This window comes from Paramacrobiotus metropolitanus, unplaced genomic scaffold, assembly GCF_019649055.1.
Source record: "Paramacrobiotus metropolitanus isolate TYO unplaced genomic scaffold, Prichtersi_v1.0 Parri_scaffold0000001, whole genome shotgun sequence".
NCBI lineage: Eukaryota > Metazoa > Tardigrada > Eutardigrada > Parachela > Macrobiotidae > Paramacrobiotus > Paramacrobiotus metropolitanus.
Window position 1 is genome coordinate 3871028 of NW_026570221.1, and position 21969 is coordinate 3892996.

Sequence of the window (21969 nt, forward strand, 5' to 3'; positions counted from 1 at the left end):
AGATTTGAACGAGAGATAGAAGAAATGACCGAAGAAGGAGAAATGTGGGAAGAAGCGAGAGTTGACCTTTTCTGGGACTTCCGTGTGAACCACATGTATAAAGGCGAAAGGAGAACGATCATCTTCCCGGCAGGACTTGGTACCCCTGTCTACGAATCACTCGAAGTATATTACAACGCGTTAAAAGAGGGGAACAAAGACATATTCCAAAAATACTGGAATAAATTCGAAGAAGAGATCCCCAGATTCGACGTAAAAGAGATGCGATAATTACAAGTAATCCGGAAAAGAAGGCTACCGGGAATAATGCAAAAGAAAAAGGTGACCTTTGCACCAGATCCAGATGGAGTGGACTACCCAGAACGAGGTGGTGATACGTGGTGCATGTATGAAACGATTCCGAATGATGAATGGGTCACCGAAGAACTGATGGCAAATTGCATTTTCGTCGGTCCCAAACGACCTAAAGGTTACGAAACAGTCCAACAGGATGAAGTTGATAGAGGGACCGAAAGAGAAGCGGAAAAAGAGGAACCAGTTGAAGAGATAGTCGAAGGAGGATCGAACGAAACGGAAGAAAGTTTAAAGTCGGCTTTCGACATCGCACGGATGTTAACAGATAGAGGAGAAATGTGGAAGAAGTTCAAAGAGGAAGTTGAGAGGATATCGAATAAACAATAAAACCCAGCAACTGAGGCAAAAAACGGGGAAAGGTCACTCGATAACGGTGAGGAATGTCCGCCGGTCGAGTTGACCGAAAAGCTATTAACGAGCCTTGAAGAAATAAATGAATTGGAAAAGTCAAAATCGGACGAAGAAAGGTCAAACTCCGAACAATCAGAAAGGTCACCAACGAGAATCCGGGTAGCAAGGAGTCGGTGGCTGACATTACAAAAGCACCAAATGGTTTGAAAAATAACTGGACATTGGGCAAACAGGGTCATTCAAAAATTTCCTGCCAAGTTTGACAGGAATGGGCATGGCGCTACTTTAACAATAAAACTATAAATTCTTTATAAAATCTCAGATACTTGGTAAAATGTCCCACAAGGAATCAAAAAATCAGACAAAAACAGTGCAAAAATGCCTTTTGCTTCGGTGGTCATCAAACTGACCAATGGTCAACAACAGAAAAATTTCCAAAATTCATGTTTTTTGTCGGAAAATTTAGGCTGTTACTTTCAGATAAATTGTGAAATGTAAGAATAAATGTGACATTGCAAAACTGAAGCTGTTTGATATATTTTTTCATCACCGTTCTGTAGGTTGCTCTGAATAGCCCTAAACATAACAAAGAACTGCATGATGGTCTTCACCCAGTTCAGGATATGATGTAATGGCATGATTTGCATCACTGGGAGCGTAAAATTATATGAAATGTATCTACATACTACCGTTTTAATTCTGCGCAACATCTCCACGTTCTATGAGTTGCATCTTGCAGTCAGTTGTTGTGGTGTAAATGCGTGATAGCGGAAATGACCTTGCCGGTAGTGCCGGTGCCGATGTGCTTTACAGGGTTCAATGCAAGTTATGCAATAAGGGAAGCTATCGCCGAATTTTTAGGGGCAGGCAACTTTTAGACTGCATAATTTACTTATAGTTCAGTAGTTGTACCATCTAAAAATTAAAAGTTCACTAAAAGTTAAATTAAAACAGGAAACGGCAAATAAGTACATATGTACTGCTGTTACTGTTGCAGTGTATCATGCAGTATAACGGGAGTATAACTAACAAAAACCGCATATCTAATTGTGCCGACATATTCTGTTGTTTTTGTGTGACCTAGGGTCATTTTGTATTGTCCTTATATAAACAAAGTGGATTTTGCACCTTTGTTAGCCTATGGCCGCTCGGAAACATACTTTCGTGCAATTTTACCGTTTCTTGACCACTGGTCATTTCGATGACCATAACAGTATCTGACAAATGTAGAGCTTGTCAAAACAGTTTTTTTAAGTAGTCGTGCTTCTCAGTGCGATCTCCCCATCGTTTCCCATAAATTCCGGCGTTTTACCTGCCAAATGGCATGATGCCCATCCCTGTCAGTTTGGCAGGCTATCGCCCTGCTTGACCTATGGTCAAGAAAATTCACAAAAAAATAATTTTTCTTGATTGAATTATTTGAGGAAGACCCACAAATTTTTAGATTGGTATTCACGTTCCTTCTGGTAGCTGACTTTGGTGGGTTAAGTGGGTTTTGATGAAAGGGGGAACAATTTGTTCATGTGTCACGTGTTTTCCATATGAGTCTGACATACTCGTACATTTTATTATTTTAATGAGCACTGTGGATCTGGCATTGATAAACTGCAGTGGCATTGATAAACTCCCGACTCATTCCGTCCAGTTCAAGTGCAGGTAACAAAGCTTTGTTATAGGGACTTGGATCGGACGGAATTGGGGTTCTCCCAGCCTGTCTTCCAGGGCGTCTTGTTATAGCAACTACTACTTTGTAGTAATGAAAGCAGAGCTACGTCTTATCAAATCCCGTAAAGTTCCAATGAAAGTAGTGTTGGGCCGGCCCGGCCCAGGGCCGCGGCCCGAACGGCCCGGGCCGACCTCGGCCCGGCCCTTTTAGGAGGGCCGCGCCGGGCCGCGGCCCTCGGCCCGGGAAGAAGGGCCATGGCCCGGGCCGCGGCCCGCTGTAAACGTTAAATATGGAAAAAGACGTAGAAAAACAAAAATTTCATTGGGATTTTCTGAAATTTAGTAGTTTTTGATGAGTTTTTCTTAATTTTTACAGCATTAAACGTTTCTAGGCGAAAATTCGTCTATTTTTCCGTTGACATACCCGCTGTAGCCACTTGCATAATGACATCCGGGAATGAAATATTGATGTGCTGCAAGACGGCCCGGGCCGCGGCCCGTGAACATGTCGGGCCGCAGCCCGGATCGGCCCGCGGCCCGGGCCGTGCAAACGACGGCCCGGCCCTCTTAACCGGGCCGCGCCGGGCCGGGCTGGCCGGGCCGACCCAACACTAAATGAAAGTGGTGTACCAAAAGGTGGTATTAGAAGTCACAGGTGGTATGAAAGATCGTCGCCAAAGATGGTACAAGGTGGCACCCAGCATGACTGAAGATACTTGTACTGCACTTTCGGCGTTTTTTGACTTAGTTTCATACGTTCACAAAACCACTGTAAAAGGCGACGATCGCACATCCTAATGGTCGTAGTCAGTGATCGCGGAAGTACGGGCTTGAAGATGACCAGTGGATAAACCAGTTGTTGACAATAAACAATTCTTTTACTGGTTAGGATTACTCAAGTGAAGTGAAGTTTATTGTCCTTGCAACGGAGCGGTTGCCCCTCTAGGCTTCAGACAGCAGATTCTTGATGCGTAACATTCCGTATAAAAAAATCGACGACACTGTGTTATGCAGTACTTCGGACATTTCTGGACAACCGGTCAATCCTAGTATCCTACTCAGCATTTTGAACATTCGCTCACCAGCTCCCTTGTACAATGCAGATTAACCTAACCCTTGGACCAGACCAGTTGCACAATCGGCTTCTTCGGCTATGTACAAGGTTGTCCGATAGTTTCTGACGAGTCAATGCAGCGAAATACTGTACAGTAATGTATACCAATTTAGTTGTCACGCCAAACTCCATATTACGACGCGCCACGCCATTGCTTAAGCACGTAATATGCATTTGGGTGGCTGGTAGTTTGGTGCACGCCAGGTAGTTTAATGAGAATAATAGTAATTACCTGGCGGAAGTTGGCTAGAAAATGGTCGGTGCAGTAACCACAATCTAATTGCAGAGCGCATTCTTGGATTTTGATAAAAGTAGTGAAGTGGCCATCGTTATAAGCGCAAACTTGTACCTGTTGTGACCAGGTACATGGTGTCAGAAATAGGATACATACCCTAAAACTTCCGCTCTCGCGCACTCCGTATCACTTTTTTGTAATACTTTATGTCATTCTAAAGCTAAACGATTTGTATACATTATTCTGAAAACCGTTTGGGCGTTACTATTCTACTCCAGCACTTCCTACGAGATGTACTGTACAGTATCAGTTATAAATACGGCATCGTCAAAATTGTGGTGAGGCTCATGACTGGCTCAGCAAGCACCTGATAATTAATTAATTAATTAGCTGCAGTCTTGCAGATAATTAAAGTGCTCTTTTTGACAATAAATTTTGTCATTTTATACTTTCTACGCTTAACTCTTGTGCGCATGCAAAATTCTTTTGATCCGGAAGCCCGGAGGCATAATCTGAAGGCGCTGCTGTGTACAATAACGTGGTCTCTTCCTTTACTGACTATGCTCTTAATCCGATGAAAGAGCGAATCTAGAAATATCCTCCTTTTCCAGATAGGCTTTTGTAAAGTGAGGACTGTAGCCAATCGGCTTTCGCTCGGGGGGTATGCCTCGTGTTAAATCGGGCTTGCTACCCGCCTGTATTTAGCACCATCACCATACAGAGCATGTAAGACGATGCAAGTCACGCAGATATTCATCGGTAATGAAATTCGAAGATCGTGCCATACAAGTACAGACAGAAGCGTACATTAAACGATCCACAGTCCATAATATTGTTATTATTATTTTCTGTACCGTCTTGCCAGCGTATAATTATGGTCTACTACACAATACCGCAAAAGCTCATATAATTATACGGCAAGAGAAAACAGTGGTGATCGGATCGAAATTCTTGCGCATTTAAGAGAATTTTGTGGATGATGAATCCGGACAGCCGACTTATAAAGCACTCCTTCGGGTTTGTTTTATTAATCTGTATTAGTATCGCCAGTGTTTCTCGTTCATTACGGAATTTTTGCACGACGTTTGCCACTTAGCCACGAAAATGCGTTTTTTTTGTGTTTTTTTGTGTCGTATCAGTTTCTTTTGTTTGTCAAGATAATTCGTTTTGTCTACGTGCACAAATTTAATCTCTACTAGTGATTATTCCAACTGTTTTATAGTATCTGCTTTGGCTTCCATGGCCATCGTACAGCGCAATGCAAACAAGAGACCAAACCGGTAAAGTAACGCGTAAAATAAAATACAATTATAGAAGATTTCATGTAATTTTGTACGAATATATAAGCGATTTGTTAGCAGATCGATACCGGAACACAAGCTGCCCGCGCACTTACGATCCACTCTGTGTGGAACAAACGAGAAGACATCCGCCAACCTGTGCGAGTTATGCACTGTCCAGTGGCTATTAATGTTCATTGCCAGATTCGTAGATGGGTCGTTTTGCATAGGGTGATGATTATCCCGCTACGCAGAGCGGCGAATCTGGCACTGAAATCGCAGCACGCAGGTACGTACTCGTTTGGGCCAACGTGATACGTATCGCCATAACTAATGTGCTCAAATAAATATGCCTGTTACACCTTATCACTTTAAAATTAATAAAAGATAGAGTATTTTAAGAGATGACTCACGCTAATTGTGAAGTCTGATACTCTGTTATTCTGTGCTGACGACTGTGACGGTCACACTGCAATGGTTCTGGGGCCGAACACCGTGATCACAGTGTGACCATGGTGACAAGCCACAAAACCAATCGTAGGGAAGGCGACAGCGCTAATGGGTACCGTCTATATTCGTGCGGCGACGCCGATGGGTATCCGGACAACTGCCTCATTGCGCCGTAAAGCGGTATGGTTAAGGCTTGATGTTAAATTCATTCATTCAGTCATTCATTGTATCAGGAGCAGACAACCCGGTAAACAGGACTTCAATGTCTGGTCGGTAAAAAGGAAAAGAGCTAAATATTACTAAGGAGATTTTCAAAACAGATAAACACTTTTCAGAGCGAACTTCAAAAAGCCGACACCGCTAACATTGAGTATCTCTTCATCAACTTTTTGAATCCGCTCAAAAACGTTCTTCAACCGCATGGATTCCAGCGATATACGGGTTTTGTCGCTGTGCTGCCACTGTCATCGCCCATGATCACATTACCTTTTATGGTTATTATGCTCGTACGCGTAGCAGGGTAGCGCGAACGCCCGCACGTACGAAGGCCAATAATGATTTCTGATAAACTCGCTTCCGAAGTTATATTACTTGTTAGTTGTTACAATTTCTGTTTAGAGCTTTTGCGAACTGCTTGACAAATTGGTCGGAATCTGATACGAATGTGTTAAAGATTAGGTCGGGCTTTACGGCACGTCTAATTACAAGGACAATAATTGCACATAACGGACCATGTTGCTCATTGCCATTGCCTTGCTAAAATTACTGCATTATCTTCTTTCCTAATTTGTGAAGCGTTGAGCCAAGAGTTGTAAAGCAGTAGGCGGCAAACACGAAATCGTAGTTTAATTCAATTACCGACACAACGGTCCAAGAATCAGGTGTTTAGTTCAAGCGGGACACGAACGATATTACGGAGCAACGCGCATGACCATCTGATAGCTAACTTACAGAATGAGTCCAGATAGCCAATAAGACAAAACAGTACGCATTGTTGCACAAAACAGAAAACACTGATTAAAAAAATGAGCAAAATTCTGCCCAAAGGCAGACATTGTTGCTAAATTTTGACCGAGCGATCACTAATGTTCTCGGCTGCTTTTTTACGGCAGCAGCCATAAAATATGACACACGCCTCAATAAACGGCCCAAGGTTGTTTTTTGTTGTCCACTGTTGTCATTTTAACCCGAGCAGACAAGCGTCATCTGACCCGACATTTTTTGCGAACGGATATTGTTGAGAAAAAGCGCAATAATTATTTGTTATGCATTGCTTATTTTTCAAAACACCACACGGATTGATTTTTATGTCACCGGTGAACAATTTTCTGGCCGCTGTTTCATGGCTGCTTTCTGCCAATTTTGCGCTAAACACGGAATAACATCGTTTTCCTGGCAATAATAGTTTATGTTTATGCGTTGTTTATGCAATCATCGACTATTTAAGCAAGCGGATGCTTATCAGTCTGTATAAAAAAAATCTTCAATAAACGTTTTTGATCTGCAATTTCGATACAAAATGGCAACGCAAATAGTTTTCCTAACCCTTCTGGTCCTCGCCACGTGCGCCTATGCCACTCGCTTCGTAAGTTGGGCATTTTAGACAAATTCTGCAGCAGGTCATCTGCAATGTCTGCTTGTGTTTTGCAGAGGGTCAACAAGGGCTGCGTCGATTTCCAACAACGGGGTGCCGGTATGCACAGTCAGTGCTCGGGGACCGGGGCTAACGTCAGCCCTCCCATCACCGTTTGGGGACAGCTGGGAGGCGGCAAGGGAAAAACGGTACGAGCCGGTTGCAAGAAGGAATTCAACTGGCCTTCCAACTACGGGGAGGTCTTCTATGGAGCGGACAACTGCCTGTACGACGCCAAAGGTGAGTTTTTCCGCTATCGTATCTTCATAAAATAAGGTGTGCTTTAAGCCTTATACCATGTAACAATAGTAATGGAGGAAGCGTTAAATAATACTGATCGAGAAAAGCATATCTACGAGACGAGCGGTTAAGTACTGTTTCTGCAGGCGGAAGAATTAATGGCCAGTGCTGCGACGGTGGCGGCGGCGAGGAGGTGCCTAATCCGTACCGCAGTGGCTAGTAGCAACTCTCCCGAAGTCACTTCCCGGTCTCCTGAATCATGGTCCGTACAAAGAATGGCTACAACTTGTTGATAAGACTTTGAATGCTGCAACGACTGTTCTTGTAAACTAGAACCTTGCTGTTTAATCAGCGCATATCAGTAACATAACGAATTTTATTATTATAGCTTTGCATGCTCTTTACATCATGTACAGATGCTATGAATGATGGACCTATCGTTTTTGGTTTTTCATTCTACTGCCTAGTCCGGCTTCTTAATGTACGTACGAATACTCTGTATAGCGATAGATACAAACAGTGGAGATGCCAAAAAAGGACCTTTATGTTTATGTATCATGGATAAAACTTAGACTAGTGGTCCCGAAATGAACATTCCAACGCTTCAGGTTTTCTTACTTTTTGTGACACTTCTATACCAATGAACTCTTATGTTTATTGAATACTGATGATTGGTTAAAAGCTAGCTGAAACTTTAATACCATATAAGCTTCATAACCAATCAAGTTATTAACAAAGACATTTTGCATTAAAACTGTTGTACTTTGTCAGAAACACTGATACAGCAAGAATAAACCAACACTCCAACACAGTAAGCAAAGCTTTTATTCAGGCTAATCAACCTTTTGTTTTAACACCGTGACAAAAACCGCCAATGCCAAAGGAACAAGTTACATATACTGCAGTAACATTGTGCGAATATCTCCCGTATTTTATTTACTCAGTGGCTGATGCGACGCAGGCTTCACACTTCCACTTCTTCCTGGGTGATCTAATTAGATCAGTCATTGGGAAGGTAAGGGACGACTTTGTCTTTAATTGCTGTTTTCAGAAATCAGCGCAGCCATATCTTCAAGACCGTACGCAGCTGCTTCCATTCTGTTGTAGAAAGTGGATAAAGAGGAGAATTCCGTGGAATCTATTCTACAGGAGCTCTTCAGAAAACGGGAGAGGATACTTCGGTCACTTTGAGTGTTGAGTTTTGCCACGAAGTGGGTCCCCTGTTTAGCAGGGGTCGTGGCTTGTACAGTGCTTCTATCTCAAAACGTGGGCTACGATTATATGTGCGGAAAAGCGGAAGGTGTAGAAACGTATTTTACATTTTATATTTCGCCGTTCTTTTGGGGATAAATGTTCGTAAAAACTGCTACGTCTTGTGCAGGTAAATGCTCCATTATTACTCTGGTTTCCTAATACCGGCTGCCGGTGTTTGTCGAACTGGTTCAATAATTATCATGGCTGAGCTGACAAAGACAGAGAGATCAAAGACACTTTGATACTATATAAGCGTATTATGCGGCATTCTGTTGTGGTTGCCGCCTTGCCGGTCAGTCGGTCACCGACCACGTACGAGAGAAAGTGACCACATCGATCGGACCGAATATGGCGTCGATGACCCTTTTATTCGTGGCAGTAGCAGCGGCGAGGAGTACCCAGGCATTTTTAAATTAGTCATTTGAAAATGTCTACGATGCACCTTGCATCGGGCCGAGATCGGCAGCCGTCGCATCGCGGTCTGCTTCGTGTTTGTTTAGTCCCAGGGCGTCCTTGGCGAAGTGCCGCTGGCACGCTGACACTGTCGGAATGGAATTGCACATTCAATACATTTGCTCGCCAGAACACAGTACAACATTTTCAGACGATGTGCGACGATCCGCACCAACCAGAGAAATTCCGTGGCGCACTCGTTACGATGCTGTTTTTGGGCAATAGTCCACAGTTCAGGCCACTCGCCACTGTTCTCCAAGTCGCTTTGCTCTAGCACTGGCTCAGTGTCATTCCTGCACGTCCGTTGCAGAATCGAAACCGAAAAACTAGTTTTATAAAAAAGTTTCTATTCCAGCTGTTCTAGAATTCGCGGTGCGTCTTCTGCTGGAATATTAGTGTTAATTTATGTACGACATTTGTTCTTAGCTGCCCGGGAGGTGCATATGGCTTAGCTTCACTTCAAGACGCAGAGCTCCTAACTAACACGAGCGATTTTCTTAAGTAAGCTGTGTTTCTGTGAAAAAAAACACTTTGCTGTTGAACAGAATTATTGTTTCACGAAAACCTTCCCGTAGAACGCATGACTTCCGGCGCGACTTCCGGCGTTTAGCGCAGTTGCAACCGCTCGGTGTGGCAGCGTAAAGCCCTTTATCTTCGAGAGTTTTCGGAAATGCTCATTCGTTCGTTTCCTTTCTGATTTCCATTCTTCCTTTCTTCTCAGAGCATTTTTTCGCACTATTTCCTATAAATACATCTAGAGTCAGAATAAAGTACAGGAAGCCATTGTAGGTTGTACAGGAATCCTTTAGAAGCAGGGACACCGAATACGAAACCAACCGACCTGTCGTCCCGACTATCGACGCATCATGCATTTGTACAAAGATCCTAAACACCCGATAAATGCCTGGAACTCCGTGGATGTCCTGGTCGATGGATTTCTGCAACAGGGCCACGTGCTCGACGTGGCCAAAGACGGCCTGGTCATTGATTTTCATTGTGCGGGACAGCGCGCGCAGTTGGTGAAGTACGGCAGCATCTTCCGCTTTCCCAGCAGCAGCAGCAGCGCCAAGGACTCGCTCCCGTCAACGGCGGTCGTACAAGTCCTGCTGCACCGTTCGCCCGATGGTGCGTGGATCTGGTATCCGGGAACGTTGGTCGGCCTGGGAGACTACCACCATCAGCGTTTTGTCTGTGTGCAAGTTGAAGTACCGCTCTACGGCACCATCCTGGAGATGGTACCTCGCGTCCAGGTTCGTCCACATCCCGCGGACGCCGATTGGGAGGGAGGCCGCGTAATGGACAAGGATTTCGTGGTCTGCTTTGATCGACTGCCGGAAGCGCACCGCGCCGGTGGATCGCCAATATTTGTGGAGATTCTTAAGGGGGAGCTGGAGCGCGAATTCCCCATCGTGTGTATCGCACTCTGTCCACGCGAGCGGAGCCTGCGCTACCTGCAGCGCCAGGACGGCTGGCCGCTGAGCTTTAGCCAGCTGGTAAGCTTCCTATAGGAATTTTTTTGACTTTTTCTGTAGTTCAGTACTGATCTGATCTTAAATATTCGCGGGGACATTTGAAGATCGTCCAACTATTTCACATCACCGGAAATTGATGTATATCTGTATTCAGTACACGTAAATTTTGCATTATGCGACATTTTCTGAAAATTTGCGGGGTTACAAGCCCATCTCCAACCGAGTCATGGCTGTAAGCCTTAGAAAATGAAAATATCAGCTTGCGCCAGTCGGCAGATGTAGGTATCTCGTAGACAGATTAGCGGCAAAGTGTGCATGTTGTTGCTGGATTAACTCTCTGTATTACGGAATTAGAACTGCGATATTTCCTCAGTACCGTACACACAAGTATCAGTGGGTGCTGGGTACTATGGATAGCGATTTCCTTGGTTTATTCCGGGACTTTGTTGTCAGATGGGTTTCTACAAAGCTGTTTGGATGACTGAGATGTTTCTTTTTTACAGAGAGATGTTTTCACCTGGGTGCTGGTGAAGGAGAAAGCGCAAAGCGGATCCCGGAGAGCGCGACAGCTGACCGGCATCACCACCGATACGCCAGGAAAGGGAGAGGGCATGCCGCTACCGCCGGTGTTGCTGTTGGAGGTTTTCCGCTCGCTGGACTCCATCGAACGCTTTCGTTATCGGCGAGTGTGTCCCCTGTGGCACACTCTGCTCACTACCGACGGCTACTTCTCTGATGTTTACGTATACGGCAGTTCCGAGTACACCTGCTGGCCGGCAGGTTTAATCAAATGTCTCACGCGGTCCACCCGGGTGCTGGTCTTAGACGAGCTGATGTTAGGCGATGCCATCGGCATCTCCGGCCTCATCCGTCACCTCCTCAACGGCAGCCGCCTGCAGGCCGTGGTGTTTTACGGCTGCGAATTCTCCCCCGGCTTCGGCGCTCCGGTGGGTGCTGGCTCTCTGATGGGACGCTTAACGGGTCTGGTCGTGCAGTGGTCAGTGGCCGACCGAGTGATTTTGAAGCAATGTCAACTGTACGCGGACACTGTTGTCGGAGCAGGTGTAGCGCAGCACATCTTCCACGGGTCGTCGCGCGAGCAGACAGAGTCGGACATGTGGAATCTCTTTGAAAGCCGCCTGATTCTCCGCCGGCCCCTGGATCGACCGGCATTAGCGGAATGCATTGCTGAATGGACGGCAGGATATGTCTTCGAGGACGGCGACGGTTCCGAAGAGCCGATTCCGACAGTACGTTCTTCGAAAATTTTGGCTTTTTTTGCTGTTTTTGCAATACGAATAAATGGCATTAATAATGTTATGCTACACCTTCCAGCCACCTTATTTACTGCTTTGTATTTACTAATTTTTCAAAACTTTTACTTACTATTGACCCCCAATTTTTCAAATACCGTACATACTATCACTTAATATTCTTCGCTAAATAAGAACTTACTAATAAATAGCATTTTCTAGTTTTATTTAGCAGTACATCACTATTGGCATACTTGCAAGTATGCCAATTATTGGCATACTTGCAAGTTGAAGTAGTACGTATACCGGTATAAGTATATGGTCCCATGTAGAGCACGGGCTAGTCTTGAAATTTCCTGCGTAAATGAACAGGCAGCGCAATAAGCCACGATAGCCACTACACCATTAGCGTAAGTTCCAGGGCCGTCGCGAGGTCCGAGGGTAGGGGGGGGGGGCGCGCGCGCGCCCGGCGCGCCAGTTCGAAAATGGCTCAAAAACTGAAAAAAATCGTAGAAAAGTGGCTCAAAAAAGCCGGTTTCTTTTCTACGCTTTTCTATTGTAACTAGGAGACCCCGCGCAAATTGCGCGGAATAATTAATGATAATTAAATCATAACCTAGTACTAAAATCAAAACTCAAGCCTGCAGGTAAAGTGTAGGTTTTATGGGCGAAACGTAAAATTCTACAATATACATGTCCAAAGTCTAAATGTCCACTGGTAAAATTTGCCTGTCGCTTTAACAGACTGCAGAGACTACCTTAAATCTGAAGTGCGGAATTTTTTGCTTTAAAGCAGAGAAATGCATTCATTAGTTTCCCATCTATTTCTTAATTTCCACATCAGTTATCCACTCACAAAATTTCGTACACCTGCAGCAAAGGGACTTCTTAATTTATGAGAAGTTGCACTCTCTTCCTTTTTATAAGCTGTAGAGTCGTAAACTATCCGATAGCTGTTTATTTGCACTCTTACGTTAAATCCCCATTTGAATACTAACACCACCGTGCCCTTTATATCCGTGTTTTAATATCAGTACACTAAGAGAGTAGTTTCTCCACTTGCTATCGCTTTTTTTTACTATTGCTTTGACCACAGAACACGTCCAAACACTTTAAATTAAATAAAAACGTTGCATTTCGTTGTGTTTCCTTTTTCTCTTTTATCTCATTTTCAAAATCGGGAACCGCTACGCTAATTTCTTGTATGCTTGCTGTAGTGATGATTAAACTCTTAATTTTGCTGGGAATTAAACATTATGATTAATTCAATTAAAATTATGGCAATTTTGATTATGCTGAGCATAATTAAAATTGCGCATTTTTAATTAAGCTTAAGCATAATTAAAATTCGTCAATTTTAATTATACTTAAGCTTAATTCTGAGTCAAATTATGAACAATATAAATAGCCTGATCAAAAGAAAACTGAATTTTAATTATGATAGGCAAAATTAAAATTGGACAATTTTAATTATGCTCCAGTTTAATTAAAATTGTTGAATTTTGATTATGCTGATCATAATTAAAATTGATCAATTTCCAATTATGATAAGCTTAATCAAAATTATAAGCAAAATAATTATGATGAGTTTAATATTCACGCCGCCTTGCTGCTCCTTGAGCAAATTCTGCTTAAGCTCCGCTCGCGCCGCAACTCGGCTCCGCCTTCCAGTATGCTATATGAATAGCGGACTGAAAAATTCATTTGCCCTTTTTACTTACCAGAGCATCATTCCACCTTACATAATACTTCGCGCCACATCCAATTCCACCCCACCAGTTTTTAAACCGAACATGATTTAGCTTGTACAGAAAGCTGGATTCGCTTTAATATGTATCAGATGTTCTTTTATCCAGAAACCACGTAACTTGCGAAGCAAACAGCATGATGTTCTCGAAGCAAATCTTGAATTTTCCAAGTTATCCGTTTGCCTTTCTCGAACACCACCTTGCGTATCTGCTAAAAACGAAAACCTAACAAAATACTGCAAGAAAGGCAATCGCGCCCGCCCAGGAAGGCACTTTTAATACAGCGTAGGTAAGTGAAAGCTGCCTAAGCCACTGCGGGGGTCAGATACTTTCTTAAAATCAGACTTTAGAACCGTCCCACAGTCGCAGAATCTTCGCGGCCATTTCTGTTTTGTTTTATTTTCTTTCTCAAAACTAACTTTTCCTTCTCAATTTTGATGAGAAACATACATTAAAACGATGGAATATTATTTGTCATGGAACGTACAGTCCCATCCAGCTGCAGCGAAATTCAAAAAAGCGAGTTGACTGTTCAGACAGTGATGGAGTGATCGGTTTAACAGTGGTGGCTTCTTGGCTTTTTCCATAGACTTTATAAGTTAACGTCTTTGAAAGTTTTCTGTCAAACTGATTTTTTTCTTCAAAAACTGATTTGTTTTGGCAAATCTACACTATAAGGGCTATCGAATGATACATAGCCATGGCAGTTCGGATCAGTGCGTCGAGCTGACGGACTCAACAAAGATTTAGGCTTACGCGATTATTATATAGAGATTGGCTATGTGGGCCGAAGATGTCACGCTGACATGGCTACAATGAAGCAATGGAACAGGCATTAACTGTCGACGTGCAACAAGATTTCATACTCAGTCCCACTGCATTACCGGCGATTGTAGTTGAAACTAAACTCACGTTGTATCAGATCTAAAAATCTCTACTATCTCGGACATGAATCTTCACATGTGGAAGCAGCGAAGCGAGGACACGCAAGTGTAATTATTGTAGTTCAAATATAAGGTAGCGTCAGCGTGTTCCAATAAAGATCAATTTGCGTGCCTTGAAAAAATCTGCATTTGCAGCTATGACAAGTACCGTCACTGGAACGATGATTAAGTTCTTGTATGTGGCAGAAAATTAACACCCCATTTCAAAAATCAGCTATTCATCCTAAACAATTTCAGTTCTGGCGCATGCTACTCGGCACTGCTGCGGAGACACGAAGAGAGCGTGTTATCGAAATGTTTTCGCAGTTGCGCTTATTTGCGTCGGAATTGTTGCTGGCCTTCCCAATCCTGGATGTGTGTATGATCAGGATTACAACAATGTGCGGTGTAAGAAGAATAATTTAACGCTACCCGATACATTTCTGGTTGACTCCATTCCTCTTGATGTCCGGTATATGTTCCTTAGTTGTCCCGCAGTCAATGCTGATCCCGTACGACCTTATACTTACTGTAACGTCATAATGGATGACATGTTCCCCTTGCCATACCGGGAAGCTTTGCGTGAAGTTCTCCGCAGCTAACGGCGGTAGACTCCCCATTGACAAGCTCTTTGGTCATAACAGTGTAACAGACAAGCACGAGGAGATCACGAGTGAGCTTTATTGTACAAATAAAGGGGAACAAATGCTGCGTTATAGCAGGAAAGCAAGAACAAAGCACTGATGGCTAAATAGCATGTGAATGCCAGGAAGGTTCTTGAGCGTCTGATGGCGTGAAAGAAGTGCTGGCGGCAACCACGTGCTGTGTGCCATCAGCTGTGTGATGATGCGCAGACTGGACTCTATCCAACGCGAGCGTATGAACGCTGAGTCATACTGCGAGAGAGGAACGTTACCCGTCGTAACCGGTTACATTCACCGAGATCGGATAAGCACGGTTAAACACTTACTTCCGACTCGTATCCATCCGTCTGGGATAGAGAGGCACTGTTGCGGTTGCAAATGCCGAGGCATCCTCTCTGAATGGGGAATAGGACCAAGGTCGGTTTGACCAAGGTCGGCCTACCGATAAGTCGATCGGCGGCTAGGAGAAATTCGGCTGTGTTCCGAATTCTTAAGGTTCCGGTCGGAAAAGGCTGTATATAAGTCATGCGGCCTTTGTGGTCGTCATGTACAGCAGTTCCGTTCAAATGTGGTCGGTTACAACCGTTCAATCTGCTACCACGAGCCTGGTTTGAAATAATCCGAGTCGAACTGGCTCGAAGGTCCGATCGGAAATCACGGGTTTGTTCGATGGAAGTGTCCAGTCGACTTCCATCCGGTATATTCCGTTGTTATCCGACCTTCTGTCGAGGTCGGTCATCCTATCCGTCGGTGGTCGACTAGGGTTAACCTGCAATAACATGCCCATATGGGGCTAAACAAGTGCCTTCAGGTCGAATTCGTCCACCGCGAACAGCTATCAATCTTCTTCCGTCATGTTGACTGAGTTTCCGACTTCCGACTTGTAGTCGGTTATGGTCGACTTCGGGAGGTCGGATGAACTGTGTGCTCATCCGTCCGAAGGCTAAGTTTTTCCGTTAGGAGGTCGGCTCTCGACTTCCAAATGCCTTCGCCGACTTGTTGTCGTATCCTTCCGACTTCTGTTCGGTCACTTCCGACCTTCATTTGAGGTCGGCTATCTATGTCAAAGTTCCGAGGTCGGCTGATTTCCGACTTCTTCGAGTCGGATGAACTGTGTGTTCATCCGTCGAAAAGGCAAAGTTCTTCGGCTGGGAGGTCGATTTCCTACTTCTGATGGATTTTCCGACCTGTTGTCGTATACTTCCGACCTCCATCCGGTGACTTCCGACTTCCGTTCGAGGTCGGTTATACGGTTATGCGTTCTGCTTAATGGTCGATCTGGACAACTCATACCGTTAAGCCCATTGTGGAGCTAGTCGGCACTTGTCAAGTCGACTTCCCTCTGACATGAACTCTGGGTCAGATCCAAGCTGCTGTTGGCCTGTTTACCTGAATGACTTGCCCCTGGGCCGCCGAGTCCTGCGAGGTAGGAGTTTCCTTGGCATCTGTTGGCCGAGTGACTGGCGCTTCGTCATGCAATTGTGCTCGCTTACAACACTAAGGGTCTCTGTGGCCCCGGTTGCCGAGCCGAGCTCTTTGGTTTGAAACTTCATGCACATGCAAATCCCTGAGGTCGTCAGATCCGATTCTTCTATTTTGTTTTGTCGGAACCTAAGACGCCTAGCCGCTTCTGTTGGGGTAGACAAATCATGTCCAGGGAGAATTTTTCTTTGCCGGTGACGCTGGCCAATTGGCCGGTACTGTTGCGGGCAAGTGGTCATCGTCATCGGGGGTTCGTTAAAGGGGTGCCGGCCGAGTATTCTAACTCAGTCTGCCTAGGATGTTCCATTGAATACATGGGGAAGCAGGTCGCGGAGGAGTCGTTGGTACACCGGTAGCCAAATCACCGTCGCTGTTCCTCTTCAGGTAATGGCAGCACGTTCGAGACGCGCGTAGTCGTGGTCACCGGTGAATCGGCTGGTTTACCCGATATCGTCCGGGGAGACTGCGGTTGGACTCCGGGTACAGATTCCTAGTTGAGTCCCTGTAGATCTGGGTTCAGCCTGAGAATCCGGTTAAGCTGCCACGTAACTACTGCTAGCTTCCGTTCATTCTTCATGGGCGACTTCTGTTGGCCGTTATGGTCGACCTGTGTGGTCGTCCCCAATATCGACTTCAGCTTCCGGGTTTCCAAAACCGATCTTTGTGATCGGCTTGCACAACCGACCTTTATGGTCGGTTAGTGCGGCAATATCCGTTATGTCTCCAAGTTATGGGCAAAGTACGAAGTCGACCTTTGTGGTCGACTCGAGTACATATAGTCAAATCCGAGTTTTCTTGCGCTGTTGGCAGCTCGGCCGAGGGATATCCGCTTTTACACTGGTGAAGGCTGTTCGGCTACCCGGTTCCGAAGTTGGCCACGGGTGCTCGGCAAACATGACGATGAACACGCAGCGACGTATTCCACGCCATGTTAGCGTAATCCTCTCGGTCTGTGCTCCGGAATCAGTTGGCCGGAGTAATCCTCATAGCTGATCCATGTTAATGGTGCGGTCCGTACCATGTAACTTATAGTGGGGGTCAGCTCCATGTAACGCGGATTGGGGCTTCTGTTGGCTCCGATGGTCGCAGAACGTGGTTGGTGATCTGCTATTGTTAGCAGATGTGGTTCGCGATCTGTTCATGCCGTACTGGGGAACTGAGGTCGATTTGCCCAGTTCTATTCAGGGGATTCCTCGGAAGACGTACCGGAACGGTGGAAAAAGCCGGCTTGTCAGGTCTAACCACTCGTGTCCGGGTCAAACCGAAGAATCCGGCCGACTTGTGTAGTCGGCACTCTGGCAAGGTCGCCGTTGACGTCCGCCGTATACATGGTTAATCGGTTGCTGTAAAAAAAAATTAAAGAAAAGTGTCCATTCCGAAGTCGTTTCTCGACAGTGCTGTTTCTCAGCTGGACTGATTCTCATTCGGCTATGCCGTTTCTCGGCGCCAAGTCCCCATAGATGTTCCGACGGAGGATCGAGTTCCAATGTGGGAACTCGATCTTAACTAAGTGGGACTTCGACGGGTTTATCGCCGCCGAAATAGTCTTCCTCATCGTCATCGTCTGGGCCAGGTCGATTATGTGGTCGCCTGGCCGGATCCTTGGGTTTACAAGTCGCCGGGCCACTCCGTTGGGACATCTCGTCGGTCTCATCAGTTTCTTGGCCGTAGCAATCCGTTCTGCCCTTCTTCGATTCCTTGGCCGCTTGTTTTCGGAGCCTCAGTGCGTACGGTTGTGCGCCGGGGGCGATGTCGTCCGACATCCAAGGTTCGTAGGGCGATGAGTTAAATCCGCTGGGCAAAGTCTTCTTTCGTCGGTACCAGCTAATAAATCTGGTCGCGTCGTCGCTAGGATCTACGTGATCCTCACGAAAGGCATACTTTGGCGCATACCGTTCTTGGGTATACAGCAAGTCGCGCATCCAGATGGCGAGGATAACACTCCTCATCGGTGTGCCGAGTTGGGCGACGAGGGTTTCCAAAGCCGCTGGTATCATTTCGTTCTGGTACAGTCCGTACAGGGTGTAATGGCAAAAGTAGTTGCCAAGCCGAGCTGCGAAAATGAATCGCAGGAATGCCGTTATTCCGTCCTGGGCAAGGTCGATCTCCCCTTCTGGAAGGTGCTGGGTTAAGTCCAGTGCTGCCCGAGCCGCGGTAATTACAAAGGCTGGATGTGCGTCCGTTATGACGAACTGGGCCATACTCTCCAACTCGTCGTGGGGGTATTCCCGAGCTCCTAATTGGCTCGCCCGCGTTCCGTCGGGGCTATACAGCGGTACATTCAGTAAGACCGGATCAGTCATCGACGGTAACGCATTGGATCTGGTATATGGGTGTTCAACGTTCGGCGCTGTGTGCGCAGACATATCGAAGTCCGGTTGCCACTGATGTTGTTCCAGTAGCATCTGGTATCCAGATCGGACGAGGAATTGACGAAGGTTTTCTACCATACGCCAAACTTGTGGTCGATTCCGTTCGTCGTAGTTCATGACGTTCATAATGTGGTTTGTCCGTTCGGTGGGATGTAGCATGACGACCTCGATTCCTTGTTGTCGAGCACGGTCGTAACGAGGGTCTTCTCGGATCGGCACTTCCACTTGTGGTAGTTGTGCCATCTGGTCAGCTACATCAACGTCCATTTGCTCCTGTTGAGCTGGCAGTTCTGCCTGGACTTCGGCCGCCTGTTCCGCCTGATAGGCTTCCGGCTGCTGTTCGGGTGGGACGAAGTTACGCTTCGACTTATTTGTTAAGTCGACCGTAAGTCCAATTCCCGTTTCTCCAGGTCCAGTCCGTTTTCCTGGTGGAGCTCTTGTCGGCTCTTTTCCGACTTGTCGAATTACGGCTCGTTGCTCTTCGATTCTGTCTCGAAGGTCGACAGGACCAATCCTATGTCGGAGGTCGTGTCCCGCCAGGTTTTTGCTCGGTCGGCGTTGCTGCTGTTGAGTTGCCGGTTGAGTCCGAGTTTCATGGGTTCCATGTTGGGGAATCTGCTGGGAAATAGTTGGACTAGCCTGTGTGACTACTGGCGTTGCCCTATGTGGGATTGCCATCAACTGTTCCTGAGTCGCCGGGGTAAGGGTAACCGGCTGTTGGGTTCCGTCCGGCATGTTCATCATCATCGTCACCGATGCACTCGTCATTGGTCGGTGTCGATCCCCGACGAAAACATCGCGTATGGTGTGCATCAACTGCTCGGTTTCCGGGCGACCCTGTGTGGGTGCCTGTACCCGAATCTTTATTTCCGGTTCGTAGTCGGTCGGTGATGGATGGGCTCGCATCGTGGCGATCTGTCTGTCGACCTCTGTGATCTTCTTCTGGTCGTCGAGTTGACGCTGCAGATCCTGCATCTGACGATACTCCAACAGTCTATTTGTTAAGACTGGTGGTCGAGTTCCTTCCCATCTTGGGTCGCGGGTTCGTTGCCGCTGAAGTGTAGCCAGGTTATCCTGTTCATGTGACTCCAATTGGTTGATCAGGTATTCTCTGCCGGCCAGGTACCGATATGCGCTCAGGTTACCAGCGACAACATTAATGTAAAGTGCCGCCGCCTGAGCTCGGTGTTGCGGTCCCGTGCCGGTAACTCGTTCGTTTGTGAAGGATACGATGCATTGCGCGCAAGGCAATCTGTTGTTGTCCCTCGTCGCGTTATCCCCGCACTGTTGGCAGTCCACCGTATAAGCTTCCGTACGAGTCTGTCAAAAGAAAAGTAAGCGAACCGTTTCTCGGTTGCATCCTATAATTTACGCCCTATAGTTACTACGGTCGGGCCAGGTCGTTTCTCGAGCTGGTCCAAGACGCCTTTGTAGTCGTCTAATGAGGTAAGTCGACTTCTGTTGGTCGATGACGCCTATGTGGTGTCACTGGAGGAAGGTCGGTTATGCCTCTCCTCCAACGCGTTCTGCGTTTCCTCATTCCCGTGTCGGTGCTTCTGTCGACTCCGGCCGACTTGCTTGGTGCGAGTCGGTCAGCTCGGTTGATTGTGCCGGGGTGGATCGTTCCTTCGGTAAGTGTCCGTGCCGGTGAGTTGATGGATTTAATGCGATAAATCGTTGGCCGCCCTGGACTTTATCGGTGTTTGTGGCAAATCTTTGTTGGTAGAGTGCCTTCGATAAGACGAATTCCAATTCGTCTTCCAGGGAATACTTCTTGCGTCCGGCGATTACGTCCGGTTTGGGCTTGTATTTAGGGTCGACCAACTGCGGTTCTGCTGTTGTCCACTCGAACTCAAACCGTGCTGTCAGTTGGTGGAGTATTTCTCCACGGGTAAGTCCGTCGGGATGCCAGGACATTTCCATGCACGCTTCGATGGCGTGTGTCCATCCTTCATATGTTGAAGGGGCCGGGTCCTTTTTAGCCGGTGGGAACTCGTAGTACATCCGCTTTGTGCTGGTGTACGTACGTATTATCTTCCCGGCATGGTATCCCAGGTCGCAGTAATGTCGCACATTATTCTGGCTCAGTTGTCGCCAGTCGCCCGTCTCGTCTACCTTCCAATATTGGAGGAGCTTAAAGGCGATTCTTGGTGTGGCGAATTTCGGTCCGCGTGTAGCCAAGGCCTTCAGGGCGGCGAATGTGTACATCCATCCCGCGTCGTATTCCGAAGCACTCGGCTTCGGTTTTCAAGCCGATTTGATGCCGGTGTACTTAACCCGAACGTTGGTCAACGGGGGGATGTCGTCCGGCAACACTTCCATGGCGTCTTCATTCCATTCGGAGAGAAGTGGCCGCTCGTCAGTGTCAGGGGTTATCGGTATCCGTTTACCGTACTGACGAGGGATATATACTCCGCCATCGTCTCCATTGCCTCTGGACTCCTCGGCTTTGTCGCCGCTGTCCTTCTCTTCCGGTTGTCTATCCGGTATCTCCGGTTCACTCTGAGGTGCTGGGGCCGACGGCGGTGGTTGACCGTGTTCGTCGTCGTCGTCGTCGTCTTTTGGCGATCCATTTCCAGGTGTTTGGAAATTGTCGTCGTTATCGTCGTCATCGGTTTCTTCCTCCGATGACGGGACCAATTCTGATGACTTCGGTTCCTTCTTCTTAGCTGGGTTAGTCGACTTCGTCTTAGTCGACTTCGACTTTCCCTTCTGTTGGGTCAAGTCTTCCGGTTCCGGCGAAATTTCCATGGGCGAGGACGGTGGTAGTGACTGTACGTCCTTCGGAATGAACCGTCCTTTAGCGCTCCGAGTCGGCTTCGCCATACTTGCTCGTCCCGCTGGAGCTGCTGCCGTACCGACATATGTTGTCGGTTCGAACGGTGCTCGCGGTCGGGATAAGATTTGGACTCGTCTTTGTGACGACTGTCCAGCCGTACGAGCTATATGCAGCAGAGTAGCCGCATCGTCCGACGGTTGTTCGTTGGAGTCGCTGTACTCTTCGGTAGGTTCCGTGCCAGCCGGAGGCTTGTCCGTGTTGAAATAA

At 46.6% G+C, this 21969-nt stretch overlaps 2 protein-coding genes and 1 long non-coding RNA gene across 3 annotated transcripts in view; all 3 read left to right on the forward strand.

The window, feature by feature from the left end:
• Nucleotides 1–4306: 4306 nt before the first annotated feature.
• On the forward strand, nucleotides 4307–7842 carry LOC129581201 (uncharacterized). The gene is made up of 4 exons (XR_008689457.1): nucleotides 4307–4999; nucleotides 5081–7034; nucleotides 7100–7322; nucleotides 7469–7842. It is a non-coding gene; the product is annotated as an uncharacterized LOC129581201 (long non-coding RNA).
• Nucleotides 7843–9895: 2053 nt separating this feature from the next.
• On the forward strand, nucleotides 9896–11569 carry LOC129581563 (uncharacterized). Its single transcript, XM_055472714.1, has 3 exons — nucleotides 9896–10522; nucleotides 11005–11514; nucleotides 11564–11569. The coding sequence occupies exons 1-3, from the start codon at nucleotides 9896–9898 to the stop codon at nucleotides 11567–11569; spliced, it is 1143 nt and encodes a 380-aa protein (XP_055328689.1).
• A 160-nt stretch (nucleotides 11570–11729) lies between these two features.
• The window catches only part of LOC129581196 (uncharacterized), a 34953-nt gene continuing 24713 nt past the window's right edge, over nucleotides 11730–21969 (forward strand). Inside the window, exon 1 of the mRNA XM_055472143.1 lies at nucleotides 11730–11751. The gene's annotated coding sequence lies outside the window, so the exon portion shown is untranslated. The remainder of the gene's footprint in view (nucleotides 11752–21969) is intronic.